General features: G+C 32.6%; 1 protein-coding gene across 1 annotated transcript in view; it reads right to left on the minus strand.

The window, feature by feature from the left end:
* Positions 1-26,491, minus strand: part of LOC129218957 (carbonic anhydrase-related protein 10-like) — a 683,644-nt gene that overhangs the window by 553,633 nt on the left and 103,520 nt on the right. The window contains exon 2 of the mRNA XM_054853277.1: positions 6,373-6,420. Coding sequence (XP_054709252.1) covers positions 6,373-6,420 — 48 coding nt within the window. The remainder of the gene's footprint in view (positions 1-6,372; positions 6,421-26,491) is intronic.

The following is a 26,491-nucleotide window of genomic DNA, read 5'->3' on the forward strand; positions in this document are numbered from 1 at the left end:
TTATAAAGTAATAGTAAGATTTTATCCCTTCTACGCAAAAAATACTCATCCAAATAATTTCCAACGTAACATCATTCACTACGCATTGAATATAATTACAAACACATAAAATTCATCTTAATGTAAGGGAATAATTAAATTCGCAATCCTCAGGATATATATATATATATATATATATATATATATATATATATATATATATATATATATATATATATATATATATATATATATATATATATATGGGGGGCAAGATATTAATCGTTTGAATTTCCTTTTTCATGCTTAGAACTGCAGTATTATTGCTGCTGAACTGGTACTAAAACTAAATTTTCAGTATTCATATGGTCTTGTTGAAATCCTTAATCCTTTAATCAAAGAATACTACTTGAATTGCGTGGGTGGGTGTGTCTGTAGTTTGGTCTTCAACACAGATGTGTCTTAAAGTAAACTATACCATTCAGTTAAATATCTACCCCTAGCTATAAAACATATTTTTTTTTTCACTTATGCAAAATTATTTTCATAGCTTAAATGATTAAATATTTATGAATACAAACCCAAACAGAAATGTGTATAAGAATAAACAAATATATTCAGTAAACATGCGCTTTCTAAAAGCAATTGGGTAGGCGGAAGAGATTTTGTGATTTAATTGCTATCTAATATGGATTTATGCGTAATGCAAAGAATGTTATTAACAAACTATGATGAGATTTTTTCCTTCTCCGCTATACCGCTTCTCCTAATTAAATTATTTCAAAATTATGCATGTTCATTTTACTCAAACTAGAAAATCAAATTTAATTATTCAAGATCTTTTTATAAAACTTCTGCTACATGGTTAAATTCCGAAAATTAATTGCCTTTAATTTATGGGAGTTTTCAGTCGTCAGTGACGTGGAGCTACCAAGCATTCAATAACGATAAATGTGCTTCACAGTATTTCTAAAAAAAGGTTAGGAAAATATTACTTAAAATTCATTTCGTTGATGTAAAACAGGATATAATAAATACATATTGATCTAACAGATTTCAGAAGCAATAAAATTATGGATTTTTATTAAAGAGTTGTTATTTTGTAACTTGCCAGATTCAATCAAGTTTTGGAATCGGGTTTTGTTTCAAATTGTTTTTTTTTCTCTAGATATACCAAAAACAAAGGCAAGAAAACCCACATATACTGCCAAAAATTTGACTAAACGGGGTTTTTTCCCAAAATTTTTTAAAATTAACTCACTTTGTAGGCATGGTGCACTTTCCCTGATTTATTTTTGAGAAGTAAATTAATCCAAGCATAAAAGATTATCCTTAAACAAAAAAAATTTCAGAAATAAAGAAACATAATTAGTCGTTTTTTTCTCTCGAAATGTCTGTTATTTTAACAAAAAGATAGATATTTATAATTAAAAAAAAGAATGTGTTAATGTATTTTTATCAGGAATAGGTAAGTTTTTTGAACAGGAACATAGAATCTGCCTCTTGACTTTTCAACTATGGAAGCTGCATCTCCTTTTTCTCTGACTATTCTTGTAAAATATGCTTATATGCGCGCTTCGTGTTGATGAGTTTGTTCGTAAACAGCGATTCGAAGGCAACATCTTACTTGCTTTGCAAAAAATGCTTACTTTAAAATGCTTTATTGGTATATCGCCCGAACAGTGTCTCGAACTCTGGACTTACGTTAAAACACTAATCTAGTCTTTTCTTGAGACTACTCTAAATTTACAAGCTCTGCTAAATAAAATATGAGGTCTTAAAGGACTCACAGTCAATTAAAAAATTTGCAATTATTATTGAATTCAACTGAATAAAAGCTGCAGATGGCATCATGAAATCAAAGTGAAAATTGAAATCGGCTGCTTATCTGTATCGTTATTATTTGGAAAATAAGTGCTTACAAACACCAGATTGAGAGAATCATTAACACTTGAAAATTACTCATGTATGATTAAATAACATATCTTAATGCTAGATTTAGTTCTAGATTTGACAAAGGCATAATTTATATTTAAAGCAGTAAAGTTTTATCCATAATTAACGCTATAGGAAACATTTGACGGAAATCTATGAGTATCTGTCTTACCATTTTTAAGTGAATTCTGTACCTTGTATACGTGTAAAGTGTAATTTTTGAACTTTATGCACCTTTTTTTAAAATAGTTTTAAAATAGAAACTTCAAATTTTCAGTGTTTTGAAGAGATATCTAAGAGTCTATTTAAGTGACATTTTTGGCTATTCTGCTTCTTAATTAATTTATTAAATTTTTACTAAAAGTCACTTTTTAAATGAAAAAAAAAGACCGTTTTCGATCTTTTTTAGGAAAAGCGTAAGTATTTAAAAAAAATTTCACTTCAGTATACTAATGAACTTATAAATTAAATGTGGTGGCTATTTGAAAGAAATATTTGAAGTAGGTTTCTAGAAATATGAAGAGTTTTTAGTATTGAAATTTTGGAAAAATCGCGTTTGAAAGTAAAATTCAACGCATATTTTAAATATATTCCTGTTTCATAAATATTCAAATTGAGTTACTTTTAGTACATAAATAGAAACGTGGATTCAGTGTCGCTTTAAAGCTCTTGATTTGGCTATTCTGAAAACGTAAGATCTGAATATTTTTTTTATTTAAGGTTTGGGGAGACCGACCCCCTTTAAAGATGAACACATTAAAAACTTATTTTTACACTATCCTCATACTTTGTTTTACACACCAAGTGCTGTAAATATTTGTGCTTGATTGAAAAAAAATATCAAACACTATGAGAAAAGTGGAGACCATCCTCGCGGCATTAATTTAAAGCGTTAGGTGTGGTAACAACGTGTTTCTTTAAAGTACTAGAATGGCAGATCGATCTCGGGGGCTCAATTCCAAAACCATTTGGTTCAAAGCCTAACTCTCTACTGACTAAACTATACGTCTCTCCCTTTTAGCAACTCTCCCTTTTTTCACGCTAATATAAAAAAAAAATCAGAAACAATATTGTATATATCAATAGAAGTGCATCGGTATGAAAAGGCTTTAATAAGGTTTCATATTTGAAAAAAAAAATCATACAAAAACTATAACTTTTTTCCTTTTGCATTTTTTTCACTCAGTTAAGCAACACAGTAAGCGCACTTAAAACTCTATACCTTCTGATTCGTATACCTAAGGAAAAACAATGTTTTTCAGAAAGTTCTAAACCCTCCTACCCACCGGAAGTATCAAACGGTTAATTAATGTTCCTGATCTGTGACTTATTGCTGTAGTCTCAACAAGAAATGATATAATCAAACAGAGCTCGAAAGCGTTCAGAAAGGGAAAGAAGAGCAGATAAACAAATAATAGGAAAGGTAAAAGAAGAAAACTATACTTGACAACAATTTCATAAGACAACATTTAATCAATTTCAGGGAAAAGACACACATAACTTTATGGGATGTATTGTATAGAAGTGGTTGCTACAGTATTTGAGGTTGAAGATAAAAAGTGAGAAAGACAGGGCATGAAGTTAACTCTTCAAATGGAGCAATAAGCGAAGAGGCCGCCATGTTGTCCCGCTCGTGCGAGCTCATATATTATGTATTTCAAAGTAATAATTTGAATGAAAAATGATATTTTTTGCAGAAGAAAACACACATGTTTGTAGTTTATAAGGAACATAATTTTGATAATTCAAGTTTTTTTTTTAAATTATCATTTTTAATGGACTATATGAGCTGTTACGTGTTTTTCTTTCGTTAAAACTGATATTTTGTTTTATTGGTTATTGTTGTAACGGGATTTCACTGTATTTCTGTTACATTTCAGAGTAGTTTAGCATATATTGGAGTTATAACTCCAAAAAAGAATAAAACGTTATCTAGGAAAATACATTTGTAATGCTTCACCTATATGTTGTGGTTAATCCGCTTTTTCTCACATCGAGAACACGTTTTTAAATTACCAAATTTATGAATGGCAGAGATTATATATTGTTTAGGTTTTCTTAAGAGTTTCTAAGACTTTTTATTCCAAAACTATCTTTCAACTCATATGCCACAAACTTGTTTCAATATTTAACATTTTATTACTTTAATACTTGACTTGGTTATGTAATACTTTACTGTTAAGCGTAACGTACAAAATCCCCAAACGAATTCTTGATTGATCATAATTATAGTAAGATTTTGTCAGGATAATACAATAAGGTTCATGATTATCTTGACAACAATAGTTAAACATACATATATATATATACACAGGGTGACTCGTAACAACATGTCAGAAATATACGTGGAGGTCAGGCATATACTAATGAACGAGAATCATGCAGGAACATAGAGTCTCATGAGCAATCCAGACGCGCTGCATCGGCTCAAAGACTGACACATGAAAACGCAAACACCGATAGAGAGAATGAAATTTTACTACAAAAAGTGAAGTTTACATAACGTTATACGCTTACAAGAACGTTTAAAGTACAGTCTGAGTAAAAACTTTAAGTCCAGTGCACTTTTTTGAGAAATTGGACACACCTTAATCTTAGGATCAAAAAGTCATAAGAGTGATAATTATTAGCCTTAAATACAGGTAAAAAAGGCAAAAAAAAAAAAAAATAGTTGTAAGTGTTTCATTATCAGAAAATATTACAGATCAATATTTGAACCTGAGTAAAATCTTTAAGGCCGACATAGAAAAAAGCATATGAGGACAAAAATTCAAACATTTATAAGCTTGTGTGGAAGCCATTCCTTCAAATTACTTCAAATATTCTTGTTTTCATGAATGAAACTAGTTTTTGACAAAGTTCGGGATGTATTTTTTACCATTCATCTTCGATGGTAGATTTCAGCTCTATTGATGCAGTAAAGTGTCTCTAATTTGCATAAACTCTTCTTGCTAAATCACCCAATATGTTCTCTATTGGGTTAAGATCTGGAGACTTAGTTGCTCATTTCAAAGTTTCAACATTGTTTAATTGGAACCTATTTTTTTGCGCTGTTACTCGGATGGATAGATGCATTGTTTTGCTGATATTTTCAATTTTCTCCAGCAATAAATTCAGCATTTGGTAAAATATTACTTGGGAGGACATTTCGATATGCTTATGAGTTCATTTTACCTGAAACAAACGCAACTGAGCACACACCATTGTAAGCAAAGCACACTCTGACAGAGCCTCCATGTAATTGACGCTTGTAGAATACTTCTTTTTCTTTTCGTAAATCATGCCAATAGTACTTCCGTCCGTTTGGTTCATCCAAACTCCACTTCTTTTCGTTAGAAAAAACTATTTTTATTCATTGGTTATCCCAGGTCATGATTTCCTAGCTAAAGTTGAAACGCTCTATATTGTGCAGTTTCAATAAATGAGGTTTCAGCAACTTTGCAGCATTAATAAAATTTCCACACCTTCTAACTGTGTTAGATATCGTTTTTGACAAACATTTAAACCCATCGTCTGAATAAGAGTCCTGGTTGAGTACTTTTCAGGTAATGTAATAATTTCCAAACTCTTCTTCCACGACGCGAGGACAAAGCTTTAAGTTTTCCCGGGTTTTCTTTTTACCCTAAATGTGCTTAAATCAAACAAAAATGTTAACTTCAGTCTACGATCTTCTTATTTTTTCGCAATAGTACGCCTACTTATCCTTGTTGAAGAAAAAACTTCAATCTGCTCTCTTTCTTGAACAGTTAACTTTTTATCTTACGATATCGTCACAAGTAGGACAAAAACTTTGAAGAAATTAATCACAAAACTGCAAGTTGAAGGGTTTCCACAATCTTGTTAACTGAGGTGACATTTATTACAGTATAAGTACTTGCAGTTTCTTAAAAATACTAGTGGCCTTAAAGTTTTTACTCAAGCTGAAATGCTAACTTTGAATAAACCACTGCTTTTCTGGTTATTGCATGCTTTACAAATCCTGTCTGCTGCTTTATTTCTTACCAATGAACATTAATAATTAATAATACAATAATATTAAAATCCCTTTCATTTCATTTTCCTTTTTTCAAAGAAAATTATACTGGCCTTAAAGTTTTTACTCAGGCTGTACCTACACTCAACTGACGCTTACCGTCGCTTAATCCTGGCCAGTTATCTTCCCGACATTCAGCGCTTTGCACGACTTGCGAGTCTGGATTGCGTGTGCGACCTTATGTTCTTATATAATTCTTGTTTATTACAATATGCCTGACCTCTGTGCACATTTGGCACGTTGTTCCGAATTCCCGTATATATATATATATATATATATATACTTGTTAGTTATTTTTTACGGATAAAAAATAATGTTGCTGTTTAATATTTTAGGTAGAGTATTCCAAACGCTGTTAATCTAAAACAAGAGAGAATTTATGCATCTTAAGTATGCTATATTTAACAGTTTAATATATGACTTACCCGATATTCCATCGTATGTCCACCATTCTTCCCAGTTACCTGTAGTGCCTGAAAGAAAAATAAAATTTACTTAACATTTTATGCTTTAAGCATTGCACAGGCAAAGCCTTTAACATACAACATTTTTTTTAAACACTAAAGTAGCAAAAATAGGTTCCATTACAGATGTATAAAACGGAAATGCTATGCTTTGGTTTTAAACATTTGGTGACATTCACCGATTCCACAAAGCCTCGTTAAAATTGAATAAGGTCCATCGGCACTGATCGGATAGCTGATTAACTCCCTATAATAAAATAAGTAATGTTTCCAATCGTAATAATGTACTTTTTTTGTACTAACGGTATCGCTGATTAGTAGATAATTTTATTTTTAAGAAATAAAGCTCCAACCAATTATAAAATATAAAAAAATAGTCAAGAGTTTTGAAGTTATGACTTCAGTTTGAAGTTTCTAGAACACATTTGATTATTGTCATATGCCTGTGTCCATTATTTTTTTAGCGGGTAAATGCTCCAATTTAATGTAGAAATTGAAAAAATTATCAAGTCTGAAACAAAATATTTGGTTTCAACGTATTAGGAAGCGGTCTTTAAGTGCATCTTCTTTCTGTAAAAGTACATTACAGAATTATTCACGTTAACAGGAAGTAAATGCTTTTTTAAACAGTCATGGCTGGTTAGAAGTACTAAAAAATGTCGATATTTTAGACAAGAAACCATAAATATGATTTCTTATGTTAATCAATGGGCACTGTGTTGTGTTAGGATTTTTTAGTTCCGTAACAGTACGTGACTATCAGGATGAATAATATTATGAAAAGCAACTTCTTCCAACCTAAATGCGCGTGAGTTGTTTGACACTTCACAGAGGCTTAGAAATTTTAAGAACTTTTGACTATATATATTTAAAAAAATGAAAGCACAGTAAAATGATGAAACTGCCTTATAAAAAGGCTTAGCTGATGAAAAAATGGATAAAGTAAAATGGGCTGAAATTAAAAGAAAGCTTGGTTATCTAGGTTTTCCTAACATACAGAAGGAATACGAAAAGGGCTCCAAAAGCGTTACAAAATTAGTAGTATCAAAATGCCATTCAGATTTTTTTTAGGATTGGATAACTGAAAACTCGTAATTCTATGTTAAAGGTAAACACCAAATAACTATGAACCAATAAGTTATTTTTCTAATTGAATGAAGGGTTTAAAGTTGGCTGGAAGCTACTTCCTCACTGGTAACATATGCGCACCAGTTGCTAAAAACATAAACACTAAATCAGGCGGTGATTTTGGTACTCCTAATTATTTTATAACTATTTTTAACCCCCATGTGAACCAAAAAGTAAAATTAAATCCACAGAAACAAATTTCTATTGGTTGTTTCTGTAATCAAAACGTGAAACTAAGTTTTGTGTAACACATTAAAGCAAGAAGGGGGAAAAAAGTTTGCTTACTATCCACTCTTATTTCACAAATAATATTTTTAAAAATAGTTTAAATATTCTCTTGGATTTACAGCAGTACCTTTCTCAGAGTATGCAGCTAACTTGAGTAGTAATTAAATTAGAAAAAAAATGCATCACTTGCTTTTTTTATCACTATTTTAATCACTAGGTCATTCCAAATGAGACTCTGATTAGTCCATTTTTGAAGACATTTTTTGCCTCACATAACACTAGAATTTAAAGACAGTAAAATATATTTAAAAATAGAAAGGTTTACTAAGTTATATTATCTAGATTTGATATAAAAATTGGTTTTAGTTTTACAAGATTTTTTTAAATCCTAGTGGGGAAAAAAAATGTGTCTTGAAAATGACGACACATCATTTCTGATTGAGCTATTTTTGACTAATAGTGTATTTAATATTCAACACAAATTCAATCATCATGCGAATTTTAAAGTCATACTCATGTTCAAGCGAGAAAATGAATCACATCAAGCGGTATTGTTGTCAATCGTTTATTAGATTGAAGGACATTTTTACGCTAGGAAAATATTTCGCTCTACAGAAATCGACTATAGTGACGTGAACCAATCAGTCCATCTCTGGACCCTTCCGATCGAATAATAATGTCAACATCACCGTTGGAACGCGAAGAATGGATCGATTTTTCTCCCTCGCTGGGAGGGAAACTCGCATGTTTGATATTCTTTTGGAGTTACTCGAAAAAGAATATTTAGTGCTAGTCATTTTATGCGCTACCAAATTTGCATACATTAAATTGGTCTATTATTTTTATTTGCTTTTTTTTTTTTTTTGAAAAAAATATTGAATTTCTTGATATCATTTTTTTGAATGCGAAGTGCATTACTGTAAAATATGATTAATATTTCAGAAGACAAATATGACATGATTGTATGTCACCCAAGCTCTGCGTATTCCTTTAAAAATATGCTTATTGTAAAACAATTATATGGCGCAGTAATTGTTAAAAGCATAATCGGTTTCAGATACAAATGTAATGATCTTGCTTTTAATCATTATCATGCACAAGTTTACAGCGACTACAACCTATTCCTGCTACGACTTTTTAAACATTTATCTTGTTTCTGAACATCATTGCAGCCTGTTTTGAAGTTCCTAAATGATTTTAAGCAATTTTAAACATGTAACTACTTTTAGAAAAGGTTTGCAATCAGAATGTTAGTCAAATCTGGTTTTAAAATGAGTCAAAAAATGAGCAAGTACCAGGAATCACAAAATACGTACGGAATGTGTCTCTTAACCGGGAGAAATATTCATAACACTCAAATACAAGTAACATCAAGTAAATCCAAAAAATACTTGAAAACAGTCAATTTGTCACAAATGTTTCGCTCTAAACTCCTTCTCGCAACTTCGCAGCACGTTAACAAAACTTTCATTTCAGCTTTGAACGTAATTTGAATAATAATTAATTTGCTTAATTATAAGTGTCTGACAATCATGCGTTTATGATCATAGTCAGAAAAATAAGATTTATACGGGTGAAAATGCCGCATTAAATATGTGGTACATTACATTCAACTGAGCATTAATACACAAAACACGCTATTTCTTACAAAGCAACCACGAACGTCAAATAGACATATTTAATGAGAAATTCATAAAATGAAATCGAAATCTTGTTTACCCATACACAGAATATTTAATTATTATCTCTTTATCATCATCCGATTCAAAACTGTACTTAAGACTTTGTAAATACAAAAATGTGTATATCGTGATTAATTTCCATTTAATTGCATGCATCAGAATTTTATTTGAAAGAACTGCTTAATTAATGACATAGATCATTAAAATAAATGTTATTTCAATAAGTTCTAATGTATAAATAATTTGAATGAGCTTCAGAAACATTTATAAATATACTTTCAATTCGTTTCATATTATCTATTTCCATATATTTGAGGTGTTGCACTGAATAAATAATCAATGTTCAACAAAATGAGTCTGCATACTTGATTGCATATTAGCACCTTGAACCAATGTTAACCAAACCGTGTTACCAATAAAAGTAACTATGCACCCACTGTTCTAGTAAATGGAATTATAATGCTATAGCAAGTTATTAGTAGTGGTTTTGATTTAAAGGGGAAATATTATACAACTCATAAAGCCTAGTTGAAATAACATAATTATAGAGGGAGAAAAGCTCTGTATGATAAATTAATGATTAAAATAATTTGCAAGACGGAGTATTTTAATACAAAGCGTTTATGTACATTAAAAATGATATTTTTGTACTGAGTTTCGTGAATTTTTCTTTTCAGTTGATATATTCCTTTTGTAACACTAGCTATTATATACGGAGGGAATTTGACCTAATCCGCCAAACAAAAGGCTGTGATAGAAGAGCCCTAGTGGAACGTAGAACCGCCCATTATCCTGTCCAATTCGTAACCGTAACCGAGTTACGGTGGATAGAAGAAAAATGAGCCAAAAACAAAAATTTCTGAGAAAAAGACCGAATTCTAAACTTTCTGGAAAATCTAGAAACTAAATAAATACATAATTGGAAATAGCAGACGAAATTCTATGAAATGATACTTTTTTTCGTCGAGATAGTTTAACTTTTTTGCGAGCTACAAGCTTTGAAACATTCGAAATTCTCTAAGTTGAATTGGCGCCAAAATTAAAATATGCCGATATATGAAACTGATAAAAATGTCTTTTATAACTAAAACTATTTAGTTATTTCTTTATTTTTAAATAATGCTTTAAAGTAAAACGTTGATTCGATATTCCAAAATAAATGGCTCGGTCAATATATGCAACGATATTTTTGAGTCCTAATGAACATTTTGTAACTAATATTTTGGGGAAAGTATAACAACTTTAATATATATAATGGGATAGTAGAAAAGAGGAAAATAAAATTAAAATAAATAATAATAATCCATTTTTTCCAGGTTTTGACAGAATAGACATAGGCACTCCACAATTGCAGCATATCTAATTTGTACAGTATTAAATTTGTTTTCGGTACTGAAACATTAAGATTTGCGTCTGAGTGGAATGTGCTCAACAGGTTTTAGATTTTTTCTCTCTCTCTCTGTCTGAGGGTGCTCGTGTATTTTTATACTAATTGACTACTAAGGTTTTTTTCTCGACACTTTCTCACACACTGTGCTAAATAGTATATCAACGCCGTAATCTCCGTTTTTGTTACACGTTTTGTTTAAAATGCATTTGCAGCTGTGATTTATACTTAACTAGCCGCCTGCGGCGACCAGCTGGTTCGTCTTCTTACGCCATTCACCTTTCTATGCAAGCAGCCACCTACGGCGGCTGTTTGGCTAACTTGTAATTTACCTTTTTACTTCAAGTTTGACGCCTTCGGCGACTGTTTAAATAAATTTGGCAGCAGTATTAATCAATCCATTTCTATCTTTTTTTGTGCCATTCCCATTTTGACGCCGAGATTGCCGCCTCCGGCGGCTATCTACCTTCACGATTTATTTCTAAATTTTCTTATCCATCTCTATTTATTTCAACATCCCCGCTCATTTCCTAATAAAAACAAAGATCACTCCAAAAAACCGCTTTTTTTCATTTAAGTAGAGCAAAAAAAAGTTGTCTCCAAAATTTCCCATAGTGTGCAAAAAGTAACAAAGTAAAGCAAGTGACAAAGAAAAAAAAATCTCGCTGTTTTTATTGAATTAAATGCACACAAATATGAAATGTAACGTAATATAGATACAGCAAAACTTCCAGCTTGGGGGGGGGGGGTGGAAAAAGAAATAAATGTAATCGTTAAATAAAACAAAAAAAGGGAAGAAAAAAAGCAAGCGCTGCCGGAAAAACACGTAACCATCACGTTATAAAATGCCGAAGTAAGCTAAATAGTAAAAAAAAAAGATTAACATTGTTTGCGATTAAGATTCCGTCGAAATATCGAATCGAAATCCAAGTAGTGATGTCAGAGGTATAAAAGATTGAAGAACGTTTTTTTCGACCGATGCGTGGAAAGACATGATGTGTTCAGCATTAAAAAAATTGTTTAAAAAAAACTATTGCGTATTTTTAAGAACTTTTTTCTTTTGAAGAGGGCGAAATGTTTTTACTATTACCAACTTAAATTTTAGAAATGAGGCTTTGATACTCCTCGCAGGATGATATTAAAAAAATACAAAACCCAGGAAAAAATGCAAATTGAAGGTTTTCTCAAAAATTCATAAAAAATACAAAAAATTGCTCAATCTTCAATATTTTTTCATTCATCATATTTAAAATTAAATTTCCAATACTACAGTACAAAAAATATTTGTGTGGTGCAATTGGTTCGAGGTCTGTGAGGTAAAAAGTACTAAAAAGTGCAAAAAAACACATAAAACATTAAATAACTTTTTTTGCAATTCAAAATTCAAAAATCGAAGCCCGAGGTGCACATCTTCGGCAGAATCTGTACTTGTATACCAAATTTCATCTTTCTAGGCCTTACCGTTTTCCCGAGAAGCGCGCCACACACACACACAAACATCTTATTTTATTATATGTATAGATAATACTGAAGGAACGTAATAAGATACGACTATTTTTTGTTTCTTTGATATACTTCACATACATTTTATGAACTAAGAAAATGATCGACATATAAAACTGGGATTAAGGCAAAAAGATTTTAAAAAAAAACCTAGTTCCGTTTTTTTTTTCTTTTGCTTTAGATCTAAACATTTTACTCGTTGTAATTATGTATTGTATTTATGGCGTTTTGTAATGTAAAAAAGGGCATGTTAAGGTATTATTCAGTTCAGAAATGTCTACTTTTAAAAAAAGGCAGAATACAGTTAAAAAATGAAAAATATAGAAAGAAAAAGAAAAATGTTTTTAACGACAAGTGCGGCAATTTAGTATTGAAAGAATAAACAAAAAGCCTTAATTTGATATTTTGTTAGGAAACTTATTGTGATTTCAACTGGATATAAAAAAACTACATGAATGTGGTATATTGTACTTATATTTGAGCCTTAAGCTTTCAATTGTAAAGCAATACATTGAATTATAGTAAGAAAGATTTTTTTCTAATGATAAACATTCCATTATTTAATAACAGAAAACATTAAAAACTGATGCTATTTTATACTTGGTCAGCAAATTTTGTACTTTTTTTTAAAGTGAGAGTTAGCAATGATTAGTAATTCACAAAGTTATAATTGAATGTTTCGTATCCTCTTAATGTTTTCATTGCTTAATGATGTGCGAGCGTACATCCAGAGACACATGACGTAAAGCGCATGCGTCTGGACCCTTGATTAGGGCCTTGAAAATCCAACTTCTAGACTTGATATTTTACTCACAAATACTTACCTTTGGGCGATTATTAAAAATCAAGGTTCCAACACAATTTCCAACGTGCAACTTATAATGCCAGTTTTTTATTTGCGATCAATTTTTATTATTGCAAATCAAGTACATATAGCTTAGAAACTTTGAATTTATAAATTACGTGACATTTATTATCTCCATATTAAATAATTTAGTTGCTACAAGCGGGGAACACAACATTTGTCAAGGAAAAAATGTTGCAAAAATAATAATTTTAATATTTTGTGAAACCCAATCCAGCCAAGATATCTTTCCCTTTTTATTAAAGTCATACTCTTAGACCTCTCATTCTACCCAATATTGTTACAGGTCTTAAAGCCAAAGAGGGTGTTGGTGCTGATGAGTTCCACTTATTTGGTACAAATATAATTTCCAAAATGATAGGGCATGCATTATTTAGACACACTGTTAAAAGATTGGACAAAGTAAAAACTTTAGGATCGCATGCTGCTATTTGTAGTAAATATGATCCAGAAACAAAAGTAGATCCAACACTTCATTTTCAAGCAAATGATGACTGTTGCCACTTGTCGTGAAATGAATGGATGTTATGCGTTATGAACTTTGCGCATACCCTACAGCATTATTTGAAGCTGAATACATTATGAAAAAGGCAGAAAAATCTGAATTCTCTCACGCAGTAGTAAAATGCATTACAAATTTGTGTAGTGAGAAATCTGACAACCTGTTACTGGCAGATACACAGTAATCACTGAGGTAAAATAATTATCCGAGTTTGGTGTTAAGCAACTCCAAAAAGTGTGTAAATCAACGCTTTATTTCAAGTCAACACCATATCTAGTTTACCCATACACTAAAAGTGGTGTAATTGAAACAAAACGCCGATATTGGTGAATTATTACACTAATGTCACATGCGCAAACACCATTTGAGGAATACTTTATACTCAGTTAACACCAACTTTGGCGATCGATTGGAAATTGGCCGGTGGCAACAAAACATTAATCAGGCTCGAGCCCGTTGCAACCTAGTCAGCAAATAATCGTCGTGTGCACGGGATTGAAGTTTTTAAAAGGTGTATTAAATTTTATTTGTTTAGACCTATCTTAGAATATGGGTCCCCAGTATGCTTCAGCGCCTCCTTAACGAATCTCTCCAAATTAGAGAGGGTTCAGTTATGTGCAGCTCGTATCATAACAGGTTTGAAAAGCAGCTGCCCGAACGACATTGCACTTTACGAGGCAAATCTTCCACCACTTGGTCTTGAAAGAAACTCAAACTTGGTTAAATATTTTAACAAATTACGCAGCAATGGAAACCATAATGGAACATCAGAATATTTGTGTAATTGGATAAATAATCAAAGATTAAAGAAATACAGCCCATTTAGTTTGGCTGATAATATGAAGATAATTTCTAAACCAGTAGAGCAGTCCTCTCTAAGACCTTGTGTGAGGCCGATTTGTGGGCCTACCCGGAGTTCATTTCCATACTGAACTTATGTCCGTCACTAACAAAAACACAGATGCTCCAGATTATTTAAGAAAGAAGTTATAGATGGCATCCCGAGTGATGCCATTTTGATTTACACAGATGGCAGTAAAGATGAATTGAATGACACTGGGAGTGGTGTCTTTATCGAAAGTCTTTCTGTGCAGCTTTCCAGACGCAACCCGGATAACTGTTCGGTTTTTAGAAGTGAATTAATCGCCATAAATGAAGGATTAAATACCATCCTTCACGACACTAAATATGGTGACATTTGGATCCTTACTGATAGTCGGAGCTCGATTCAATACCTACAGAACTGGAGCAGTGTGTGCGACCTTGTGGGTATTCAGATTATCACCCATCTCAAAAATCTAACCAAGGGAAGGGAAGTCCACTTTCAGTGGATTCCCTCTCATGTAAACATCCATGGCAATGAAGCCGCAGACATCTTGGCTAAAAGAGGTTGTTCAGAGTTGCCCAACAAGGACTTCACATTAACTTATAAGGAAATTTTCTCTATGAAGAAACAAGGAGACAGGCAAGTCTAGATCACCCCTCCTGCCCATCCCTGGTACTGCAGGAAGACCCCGGGAGGCTCGTTAGATTCCGAGGGTGACAGACATGATCAAATGGCCGTCTCGAGACTCATAAGTGGTTATCTGAAGAACATGATCTTCGACTCTGGGTGTAAGATCTTCTTTTGTGCAGCAAATGCAATCTGAAACCGGCATCTCCCGACCACATCCTTGATTGTAGTCAGGGTGCCATTTCGAAAAGCGTGTTCCGAGGTATAAAATGTTTTGACTGTTTTTGATAGCTTATGTTATGTACATGTCAGATCCGATTGATGCCACTTTGCCAGAGTTGAGCATTTTGAGTAATTCAAGATGGCATCCAAGATGGCGCCCAAAACATTGAAAATTTTCTTATGAAGCAACATTAACTTTAAATATATTATTATACGGTCGAATCCGCTATAGTGGACCGTCTGCGTAACCAGGGTTGTCCTAAAAAATGATTGTGACTGGACGAATATTCTTCGACCCCCCCCCCCGGGCCAAACACTTTTTTATAGAGTAAGATGAGCATTTAAAGGCCTTCTTTTAAAGCCTCGAAAATCGCATTAACAAGCTGTTTAGGGCTTGTAATCGTGTGATAGAAAAGTACCGAACGTTATCATAACTTAATTTTTAAACATAGTTGAACAAGTAATCTTAAATGTAGGTGTATATTACGAAAGCAAATCTAATGTTTGAGAATTAAAAAGTTATTTTTGATAAAAATAAAAAATAATAATAATGATAATAATAATATTTTAGAAACTAAATTATAATGCATCAAAAATTTAGTTTACGGCCTCTTCTCATATTTTAGTGCCCGGGGGCATCGCCCCGCTCGCCCATCTCTTATGTGCACCCAGCAGTAAGTCCACTAAAACAGATGGTTAACTATAACCAAATCAGTATTTCCTTGCATAGTTTCCGACTGACTGCTGCCATCTTCAATATATTTGATAATTCTAACCTAATCCTGAACGGAAAATGTTTTGCGTTTTACAGAATTCAAAATTTATACATATATTGTCTGAAATCGATTCTAAGACAATGAAGAGAGTTACTGTAAAAACGAGGAAATTCATAGACTGTTCTACTTTCCGATTTTCAAGGGTTGATTTGAGGGAACAAAAGAGTTCTGACAAATTGCTTTTACACAAAGAAGAAAGTAACAGAAGAATCAGTCGTGATGTTCTGTTGTACACAGGGAGAAGTTAAGGAGAAAACTGGAATTGTGTATACAGCCTTTAAATCAATCAGAGCATCCTCAAGGATTGGTAAACATTGTATCCAGAAAAGCAGCTAAATCAGTTAATGTGGACAAAGCTTATGAAATGGCTAAGATATATAATTTTCAAGAAAGTCTCCCAAGTGGATTTCATGTCAGTCAAAAAAAAAAAAAAAATGTTGTACGCATGGATGAGGATAAAGAGAGTGGCAAAATTCCAACCGCGTTACAGATGGACGCTTCTCTTTTTTATTCCAAAATCATTGCTCTCCAAGCAAATAGAGATATAAAAATGACTGATGTCTTAAAATACGAACTTTCTTCTGTTCCTCCATCTATGTTTAAAGACGATGGAAACTTGAGAGAGGTTGTTGGTATGTCTACTTTCTTGAACATTATGAGTGTGTCGTAATCTAATAGAAGAAGTAAGCCATCGACACCAATAATCGTTGACGGTTGTGCTTTGGCCTGTAGAAGGGTCTGTGTATGATTTCTTGAAAAAAATCCTTGAAAAAATCACTGACATGTTGAAAGATGCTCATGTCCATCTGGTATTTGACAGATACTATGACTACAGCATCAAGAGTGCAACAAGAGCCAGTCGTGTGAAGAAAGTATCAAGGAAGTTTTTGCTAACTGAAACGACACCACTTCCCCCACAAAATATAACGCTGTCCAATTACGACTCAAAGCGCCAATTGATATACAGCTTTTATGTAACTTCATTTCTACATTCCCATTTGAGCACCGTTTGGTTGTTACTGGATAAAATACTAAGCCATTTCAAGTACATAGGTGCAACCTCAGTCAGAAAACTGATTTAAAAACAAAACATGAAGAAGCAGACATTATAATGATTCAGCAGCTAGCATCTGAAACTAAAATGAAAGAAAATTAAACTGTTCATGTTATATGTGACGACACTGATGTATTCGTGTTACTGTTATACTTCTACCATCTGCTAGGTATGAAAAATGAAGTCTGTATGGTATCGTTAAAACCAGGAAAGGCATCAGTAGACATCAAAGAAACAGTTTCAAAATACAAGGATATAATTTTAAGTTTGCCGGCTGCTCATGCCCTGTCTGGCTGTGATTTTGTTGCTCCATTCTATGGGATAGGAAAGAAAATAGTTCTGAAGTGTCTTCAGGCTGGTAAACAGTTACGAAAATTGGGCCATAAAGAGAGTTGTCTGACAGAGGTAATTAAAGAATGCACAGAATTTATTGCTTCTTGTTATGGTGTTGAAGGTGCTACTGATGTGACAGAAGTAAGATTTCTCTTTGGGCGAAATAAAATTGGTCAAGCACAGCTAAGAGTTCATTCATTTGCTTCATTACCACCTTACCACCCACTAGGGACTGCTTTGCCGAAAATGTAAAACGGGCTCACTTTCAAACTATTTTGTGGTTATCTGCAAACTGTCCATTATCTCTTCACCCAGATCCAACATCATTTGGTTGGCAAAAAGATGAAATCAACAAAGAGTTTTTTCCCATTGCCATTCCGCAAAATACTCCAATTGCTCCAGACTACATTATAGCAATGACGAAGTGTTCATGCCGATCTGAACAATCCTGCATAACTATGAGATGTAGCTGTAGCGCAAATAATATTTCATGTAGTATAATGTGTCAATGCTTACATGAAGGGGAAAGGCGCTGCAATCCAAATACCAATAAAACTCGCATTGTAAATGAAAGAGACTCTGAAGAAGAATTTTAGTTTGATTTGTACTTTTTACAACTATGTAACCTTGAGCTCAGGTAACATTATCATATATATCTGTTTTATATCAACTTCAGCACTATTTTTTAAACTACAACTTTAGAAACTAATCCTTAATGTTAACATTTGAAACTGTTTCTTGATTTCTTATTCAAAGCATTACAATATATTTTTGTCAAACGCTTGCATGCATTTTTCACCAAAAATGACGTTGTATTCTGATTCCTCGACCTAAAAAACGTATAAAAAGATATATCACATGATAAAATCGCTCCAAAACTAAATTTTCACCTTTTTGAGCGCCATCTTGGACGCCATCTTGAATTACTCAAATTGCTCAAATCTGGCAGAGTGGCATCAACCGGATATAAAATCTACACAACATAAGCATTCAAAAACAGTGAAAATATTTTATTCATACCTCAAAACAAGGTTACCCTATTTTTGAGCATTTGGCGCCCAGACTATTGTTTGGGGTTCACTCTGGCAGATGTCTGTGCTAGCCCACTACTGGTGCTTGACTTCGCTAGGGTTCATGGCATCATGAATCTGATCTAGCTGCCGCTGGATCAATGAAGGATTGTAAACAACAACAACAACAGCAACAAATTTTACTTGTAATGAAAGGTTAATTAAACCAAGGCAATGGTGCAAAGGCCTCAAGACTTTGCACCATTGTTGGCAAAGTCTTGAGTCCTTCCGAAAAATAAACTAACGAATATTTTCTTTTATGAAGAATCGTTACAACTTTAGCAGCCAACTTCAACATGGCTGCTTTACGGCTGGGTTTACAGCATATCAATTTATTATTATATAACATGTTTGTGTGTGTGTGGTGCGCTTGCTAGAAAAATGGTAAGGCCTAGTTAACACTTTTTTTTTTTTGTAACATAAAAATTTTGGGGGGAGCGAGAAACGTTATCGTTGTTGTAATCGTGATTTTTGAATTTTTTATATTCCACTGTTTTTATGTGTAAATTGCGTTTATATATGCCAGACTTAAGAATAATGAAGAAATCTTCTTGAATAAATTTGATTTGAAATCTTAAGGGGAGTCAGTACCCTAAATGCTTTTAAAAATTCGATTTTTTGATTTTTATATATTTTGATACTCCATTTCAATACCTTTTTAATGATACAAACTTCTTGATCGTGCTCATATTAGAAGTAATTTAAAATACGCTTTTAAAAAATGCAAACTCATTTTGATGAGGTATGATTTTCCCTTTTACATTGCAATATATCGAAATGGTATTTTTGAAAATAAATTTTCCTTTTACTCAGAAACTAAATTGGGTTAGGCTTTAAAATTTTTACCGCCTACTTCATGGGTCTAATTGCATATACTGAAGTAAATTTTTTCTCATATTCGAAAAATATTTTTTATAGAGCTGATTTCGTGTTGCAAAATGTAATTTTTTGGAAAAAATACAGTGACTTACACATTAGAATTTTTTTAAGATAACTAAACTTTCTTTCTGTAAAATTTTACTTTAGTATAAAGAAAAGTCTACTTGAAGTACAGAAAAAAAATTCATAATTGTAACTTTAATAGATTTTCAGAAAAAGGTACAGGAACCTGCGCAAATTAACATTGACGGTATTGGGGGTACTGACTCAACTTAACTGTTCCATTTTTATGTTGTTTTTTGAAAATTGTTAATTTCATTGTTCTAATATACAGATAATTTTAGTTTAAGTATTTTAAAAGTTACTTTTTTGAACAATTTATAGGCAAAAATGTGCATTCCTTGTATTAAAAATAAAAATTTTAATCCTCACATACAAAATAATTATCTATAACTTTGTTGTCAATTTTTGTAACCAATTGGGAAAATAAAACTTGTATAATATGATCACTGTAAAAACATTTTCGTTTATTTCAACATCAAAAATGGTGGCAACTACTCTACACCAAGTGTCGTGTAGTAAAACACAGATAATTCTTGGTGTAAGCAAACGCCAAGACGAATTTTGGGTGTTTTCAGACACCAAGGATTCTTCCTGGAGTTTGATGACGCCAAGAATTATCTGTGGCGTTTCACTACAGGGTGCGCAGAAAGTTCCCACAATTTTGTTTAAAAGTTTTTTTGGCGTTAACATCGTATGTTGGCAATTTATTTGGCACATATTCTTTATTGGCATTAAAAGTATTAGAGGTTTAAACATTTGTTCTTTGTTAGTTCATTGAATTAGTGAGCTATGAATCGTGGAAATGTGCGTGTTACTGTCGTATATTCCTTTGTACATGCAATTACACCACGGTAATAGGCGAAGACACTGATTTGCCGAATTTGCTCCTATCCAAAGAATAATGGGTTCAAACCGTGATGTAAGGCGAGGATCAACTCTCAATCCTTTCTACGATATTCTGAACATGCAATCTTCACTAGGTTGCGAAAACTGCAACTTCCTTTTTTTCATGCTGATACAGGTTGTGATAGAACATCTAGATTTTTTTTAGTCGGAAAATTCTCAGCGTCGTCAAACTGATGTAAGATGCAGAGCTCCGTTCTTTTGCAAAGATTTTTCCACTGACCTTTGCTCGCACTCAGACAGTGGCGCCGACTCCATAGGGCCTGAGGGGGCCCGAGCTCCCTCAAAAATATTTTTGAGGGGCAGAGCCCCCCCCCCCAATAAATTGAGAAAATTATTAGTTATATTCTGCTTTCTGAACTCATAAATTTAACTTTTATTTTCTTTGTTTGAAGATAGTTAATATTAGTTACCTTTTAAAATACTTTCAGTAATGAGTTAAAACAAATAAGTATTGCGGTAGTAAGTAGGTTAACTGAAAACAATTTGGTGTGAATAATGATAGTGTTACGATGCTGCAAGTACGCTTAGAATTTGTCCCAGTGCGCGAAATTACGGGTCAAGTCAGTTGCTGGCGGGCATCTGACTGGGGTCTCATCTGGCGGAGGTCTCATCTAAGTTTTGCTGATCTGGAAAAATATACGAGGGTTTGATTTGTCTATTAAATTGGAGGCGTGATAGTTTTGAATACTTTTGAGTGTTGTGTTTAAAAGAAAAAACCTTCACAAAATGAACAAATTCAACATCCTTCGCTTCCTCAGAATCGACGTATACCAAAGAAGTATGAAAACAACGAAGCCAGCTGACCGCACACTTTCAAAATCCCAAAGTACTACAAGGCAATACATTGATGAGGTTTGCGAAATGGCGCAATCTTGCATTATTGGGCGGTTTACATCAACTGGAGTCAGGGCCGGATTTAGGGGAGGGCAGGCGAGGCTACTGCCCCGGGGCCTCCACAACAAAGGGGCTCCCACAATAATGTTTTTACAAAATATCCTAACTTTCACGGGTCGAAAATATCGGATATATACATATATATCAAAATATTTGGATATTATATCAAAGTATCGGATATTTTCGAAAAATATGATGATTTTTTCGAACCCTGATTAGGGGCCCCCACACTTGCAAATCCGGCCCTGACTAGACTCCCACAGGTCTTTGCAGTTGAACAAGAGTGTTTGCTTTTATTAAACAGAGGTGAAACAAATTTTGAAAAATGAACTATTTTTCAAAAATGACCTAGACATTGAGAGACTGCGTTTACATTTGAATATGTTAGTCGATATCACTAAATGAAAAAAAAAAAAAAAAACTGGTCTTAAAAAACATGTGTAAATTAAATTACCTTTTTACAAAAATACTGTGTATGTTTGTATTTATTTTTTCCTTTTTTCAAAGCCAAAAAATATGTTTCAGACTTGTCAAGTTTTCGGAGTTCTTATGTTCATTATATAACTTCAAAATGCTTTAAAACTCACTATTTTTCATTTCAAATTTAGAAAATTTCCCGCTGCAAGACCCTCCGGTATGCACCCCCCCCCTCCATAATATTTTTTTTTTTAGTCGGCGTCTCTGGGATTGCCTTTCTATGCAAGTCAAGTGCCCTACATTTTTCAATGCCCAGCTACGGCACTGCACGGCTCCCCGTAAAAAAAAAACAAAAAAAAAAAAAATGCCTCTTACTAAGACAAGCGACATGATCTAGTTGAACCAGAAAATTTGTATGCCAATTTTTAGATTGTTTTACTTTGAAAACGCCATGTTACATTTGTTTGTTTAAATTATACACACCAGAAAATAAGTAAATTGGCATTTTCAAGGAACAAAAATCTGACCTTTATTGGGGGGGGGGAACCTCCTAAGCCACCGGTGATGTTTAGCCCCCCCCCCAATAATGTTTGCAAGTCGGCGCCCCTGCACTCAGAAATTGCAGTCACTGGGAGAAAAGCAATGCTTCAACTATATGAATCTCAAGCCTTGGAATCTACACGCGTACTACGACATCGAATGATGATAGAAAAATATTTTATTACTCCTGAACATTTACCTCCAACTGATTCGTCTACAAATTACCATAGCTACCAAACAAACTTACAGATAAAGCTTGAAAAGAAAAGCTGAAACCAGAAGATTGGGGCTGGTATGTTAAAAATGACTCGTATTATCCAATACCTCGTGACTTACCATCGGCCCCTTGCTATCTACTAAACATGATTCGCTGTTCTTGCAAAGCAAAATGTGCTACATTACGATACGGATGCAACCGTAACGGACTGCACTGCTTAGCAGCTTGTTGGGCATGCCAAATCAATGACTGAAAAATCACACTGTTAAATTCTATGATGAGTATGATGATGACGGTGATGAAAACGAGTATTTTTTAATTCTTTTGTATATATCAGAAGCTTGTGTATTATTTAAAGATCTATATTAATTTTATGTTTGGATATAATATACATACATATATATATATATATATATATATATATATATTGGAAGTAAAAAATTATTATGCCATGAAAAGCCTAAAGTATCTTGTATTCGTCGTATTTCGAGATAAGCATTTGCGCCATTTTAAAATTCCTTCTTAAAGGCCAGATTGGTTTACAATGTGGGCCTCTTACGGATCACGGGCTTAAGTTGTTGACTCCGGTTTAAATAATAGTCTACTCAGTGAATTTCTGTTAACATGTGTAGAACCACTTTTTTTTTCAACCTATATAAATATAGCAGTGTACTAGACAACACTACTAGACACACGCTGTACTAGAGATGGTAACAAATGAGTGAGGTGAGTTACCGGGATGGTGGAGCTATCCAAGTGTCGTGTTATCGAGGTTCTATCTAAATTTTTGGAACGCATCTATTAACAGAGACTCTTAGCCTATAATTATTACAGTTAATAATGCTAAATATGTTTTTACTCTGTTTTTAAAGACGAAAATGTGTTTTCTTCTATAATAGACGCTCTAAAAGACTATGTCATATTCCAAAAACATGGGGGATGGGGAAAACAAAGATGAGTCAAACAAATGTTCTTAATTAAATGAACAGCCAATTTAGATAAAAAAATAAGTTAAACGTATTCAAACACTTTAGAAAATGTTTATGTTTCTGTGAAACATACTCTTCAAGATACGCAGCAAATCTATCATAAGATAGTAATATATTGTACCCTACAATATATTAAATACTACTTAGACACCAGTTTAAAAGGGTCAATGTTCAGAATTTTAAATTGCACTTCAGCAATGAAAAAATACAATTGTTTTAAAGACTCAAAAATGCAAATACCTGTAAGAGTTTTCAGTTTAACCATTAAAAAAACTAAAGAAGTAAAAGACTTTAGAAGGCATTTTGCTGACTTCAGACATGCAGAATTCACCGTAGCATAAAAAAAAGTTGCTCGAAAAGTTAAGCACAATTCTTTCAAGCACAGAAATTTCAATAATTAATTAACAATGATGTTAAGTAGTACAAACAACAAATAGCGCTGAATAGCTATTTTTCCGTCTAAGCGAAGAATATCTCCAATGAAAGTATTTTTATTCGAGATAAATGATGAGGTAAATAAAAGCTAATGGAAAGAATTGCAGAAGACTAAATACATGGAAAGAGTAGGTTTGTCAGGAACGCCCTTTACTCTTAAGAGTAATGCGTGTGTTTCTTCTAATTAAACAAAATCGATGAGTTTTTAAGGAACATAATGTTTTGTAATCGCTGAATTATCATTTACTATTGAGAACAAGTCATTTAGACGTATAAAAAATAGTGCACATTTAAATAACAAGGTTGAAGTTTTTTTCCTCCCTGAAACAAATAATTATTTTTTAAGCTGCATATTTGTGCCACGTTTTCAAAAATTATGAACAAACTGCACTATTAGTCAAAAATATTTTTAACAAATAAAACTACACGGCTTTTTATTTATTTATTATTACTTAACTCTTTGTCATTATGGTTGATTACTATTGCTACTATTTACAACGGAGTTAAGGTTCCAGCTGAAATACTTTCTAGAAAGTAACTGGAATTTATTTATAGCAATTATTTATTTTATTTTTTTGGTACGAAAACTATCTTTAGCTTTTAATTCAAACGAAGTGTCTCAACTAAAATCATCAATGAGAATTGAGTCGCATTTGCGCTGATGAAGAAAGAATAATTCCCCTTTTCAGGATAAGATTACTAATAGTTTGGATCAGTCGTCACAATTAAATTATTTTCACTTTTTCAGATTTTGCCAAAAAAAAAAAAGAGAGAGAGAAAAGGAAAGGAAAAGAAAAAAAGAAAAATATATATATATATATATATATATATATATATAATATTTAATAATAAAGAGAAAAAAAACAGAAAATAAAAAAAGAAGAATAACATTAAAAAATTTAAAAAATAACAATAAAAGAAAACCATAAGAAAAAGTCAAAGTTGAAACGGGAGAATATTGAGGAACGGATAAAATTACCCAAGGAGAGAACAGGATCTGTGAGTAAAAAATGTTTCATGCTAGACAAAACATGTAACAAAACTTTTTTACGTTTATATTCCAGATCTTACATGAAACAGTTTTGTGTAGGTAGCAAAAAAGACAGAATTAATTCCATGAGTCTAGCATTTGGATGTAATCGCTCTGTTTGTTCAACAAATCTCACAATAGTTTCATCCTTACGTACACCATTCCTAGGGAGATATGCATTAACTGGCATGATTGCTGATTTAAATCAGCTACTCAAATCACATGAAGAGTGACACTATTCAAGAAGATTTTTAGAACACTAAGTGTAGAATAAAATGGAATTGCATGAAATGAAGATGCATGCAAATTTCCTTATTGAAGTTGTTCGTCTGTTGTTGAGGAAGTGAGAAGCAAAGAAATGTAATTCGACATTTTCAAGTTTTGAGTAAAACGCGTTTAAAGATAAGGTCCTATATAGGCTTTCATTGAAAAGTTTTTCAAATCAGGCTGTATAACAAGGCAACAAAACCTACCAAGGCAACTAGTACTATTTCTTACCTTAAGACACAAGAGAGGCTCACCTACCATTTGTACTCCTCATCTCCATTTTTTAAAATTTTGTCACTTACGTCCCTTTTTTTCTTACTGCCTCAGTTGTCCTCTCATTTGCAAATTGTTGACTCCTTCAGCAATAGAAACGTACATGCTATTACATCGTTTAATACTTAAGGCCCCTATGGGAGTACAGTTGAATCTATGGGAGTTTATTTGCTTTCTGATAGTGAGTGGTGCAAAATTAAGCGGAAACCTCATTTTGTTGATTCAGAAAGATTCATTTCAAAAGCGGAAAATCAAATATCATCCATTACATCCACCTTATAATAGGACATAGTTTTTATGTCTCCTAAGTTAAACAGTATCAAGTACAAATTTTTGACACCAAATCGTTTACGAATTATTTTTTAATACTAATCTAAAATTAACGAAATAGTTATCGTTTTAAAACGTAATACTTTTTAATATACTTCAAAACTCTACTTCAAAGCTTAGACCCTCAAAGGGCTAAACAGCTGAAAAGAGCTCGACACACGACATGTTTATTATTATTATTATTATTGATGTAGGGATTAATGCGCTCAAAGAACTAATTGCCGTAAGAATTGATAAATTTAGATCTAATGCTCATACATGCAGATGGCAGGGGTTTTTGCAACATAATGGATCTCTTGAAGTATCAGTATAGTACATTGATTCCCAACTGGTGGTATGCGAACCACCAAAGGTTAGCGTACAAAAGGGGCTCGCAAAAATAATACTGCAATGGCAGATTTTTCACACGCTTACTTTAGTTTTTTTTTTTTTTTTTATTTATTTTTTTTTTGTAGATTTTTTATCGTAAATTATTTTACTTAAAACTTGATAAATATATTAAAAGATCACAGTATAAGGTATGCAGTAAAAAATGTATGGGATAAATGACTAATCATAATTCGGGTATGTAACTGAAAAAGGAATTCATTTTATTTGAGCAGAAAAATAATCTTGTAGTAAAGGACAATTAAAAAAA

This window comes from Uloborus diversus, chromosome 3 (assembly GCF_026930045.1).
Source record: "Uloborus diversus isolate 005 chromosome 3, Udiv.v.3.1, whole genome shotgun sequence".
Lineage (NCBI taxonomy): Eukaryota > Metazoa > Arthropoda > Arachnida > Araneae > Uloboridae > Uloborus > Uloborus diversus.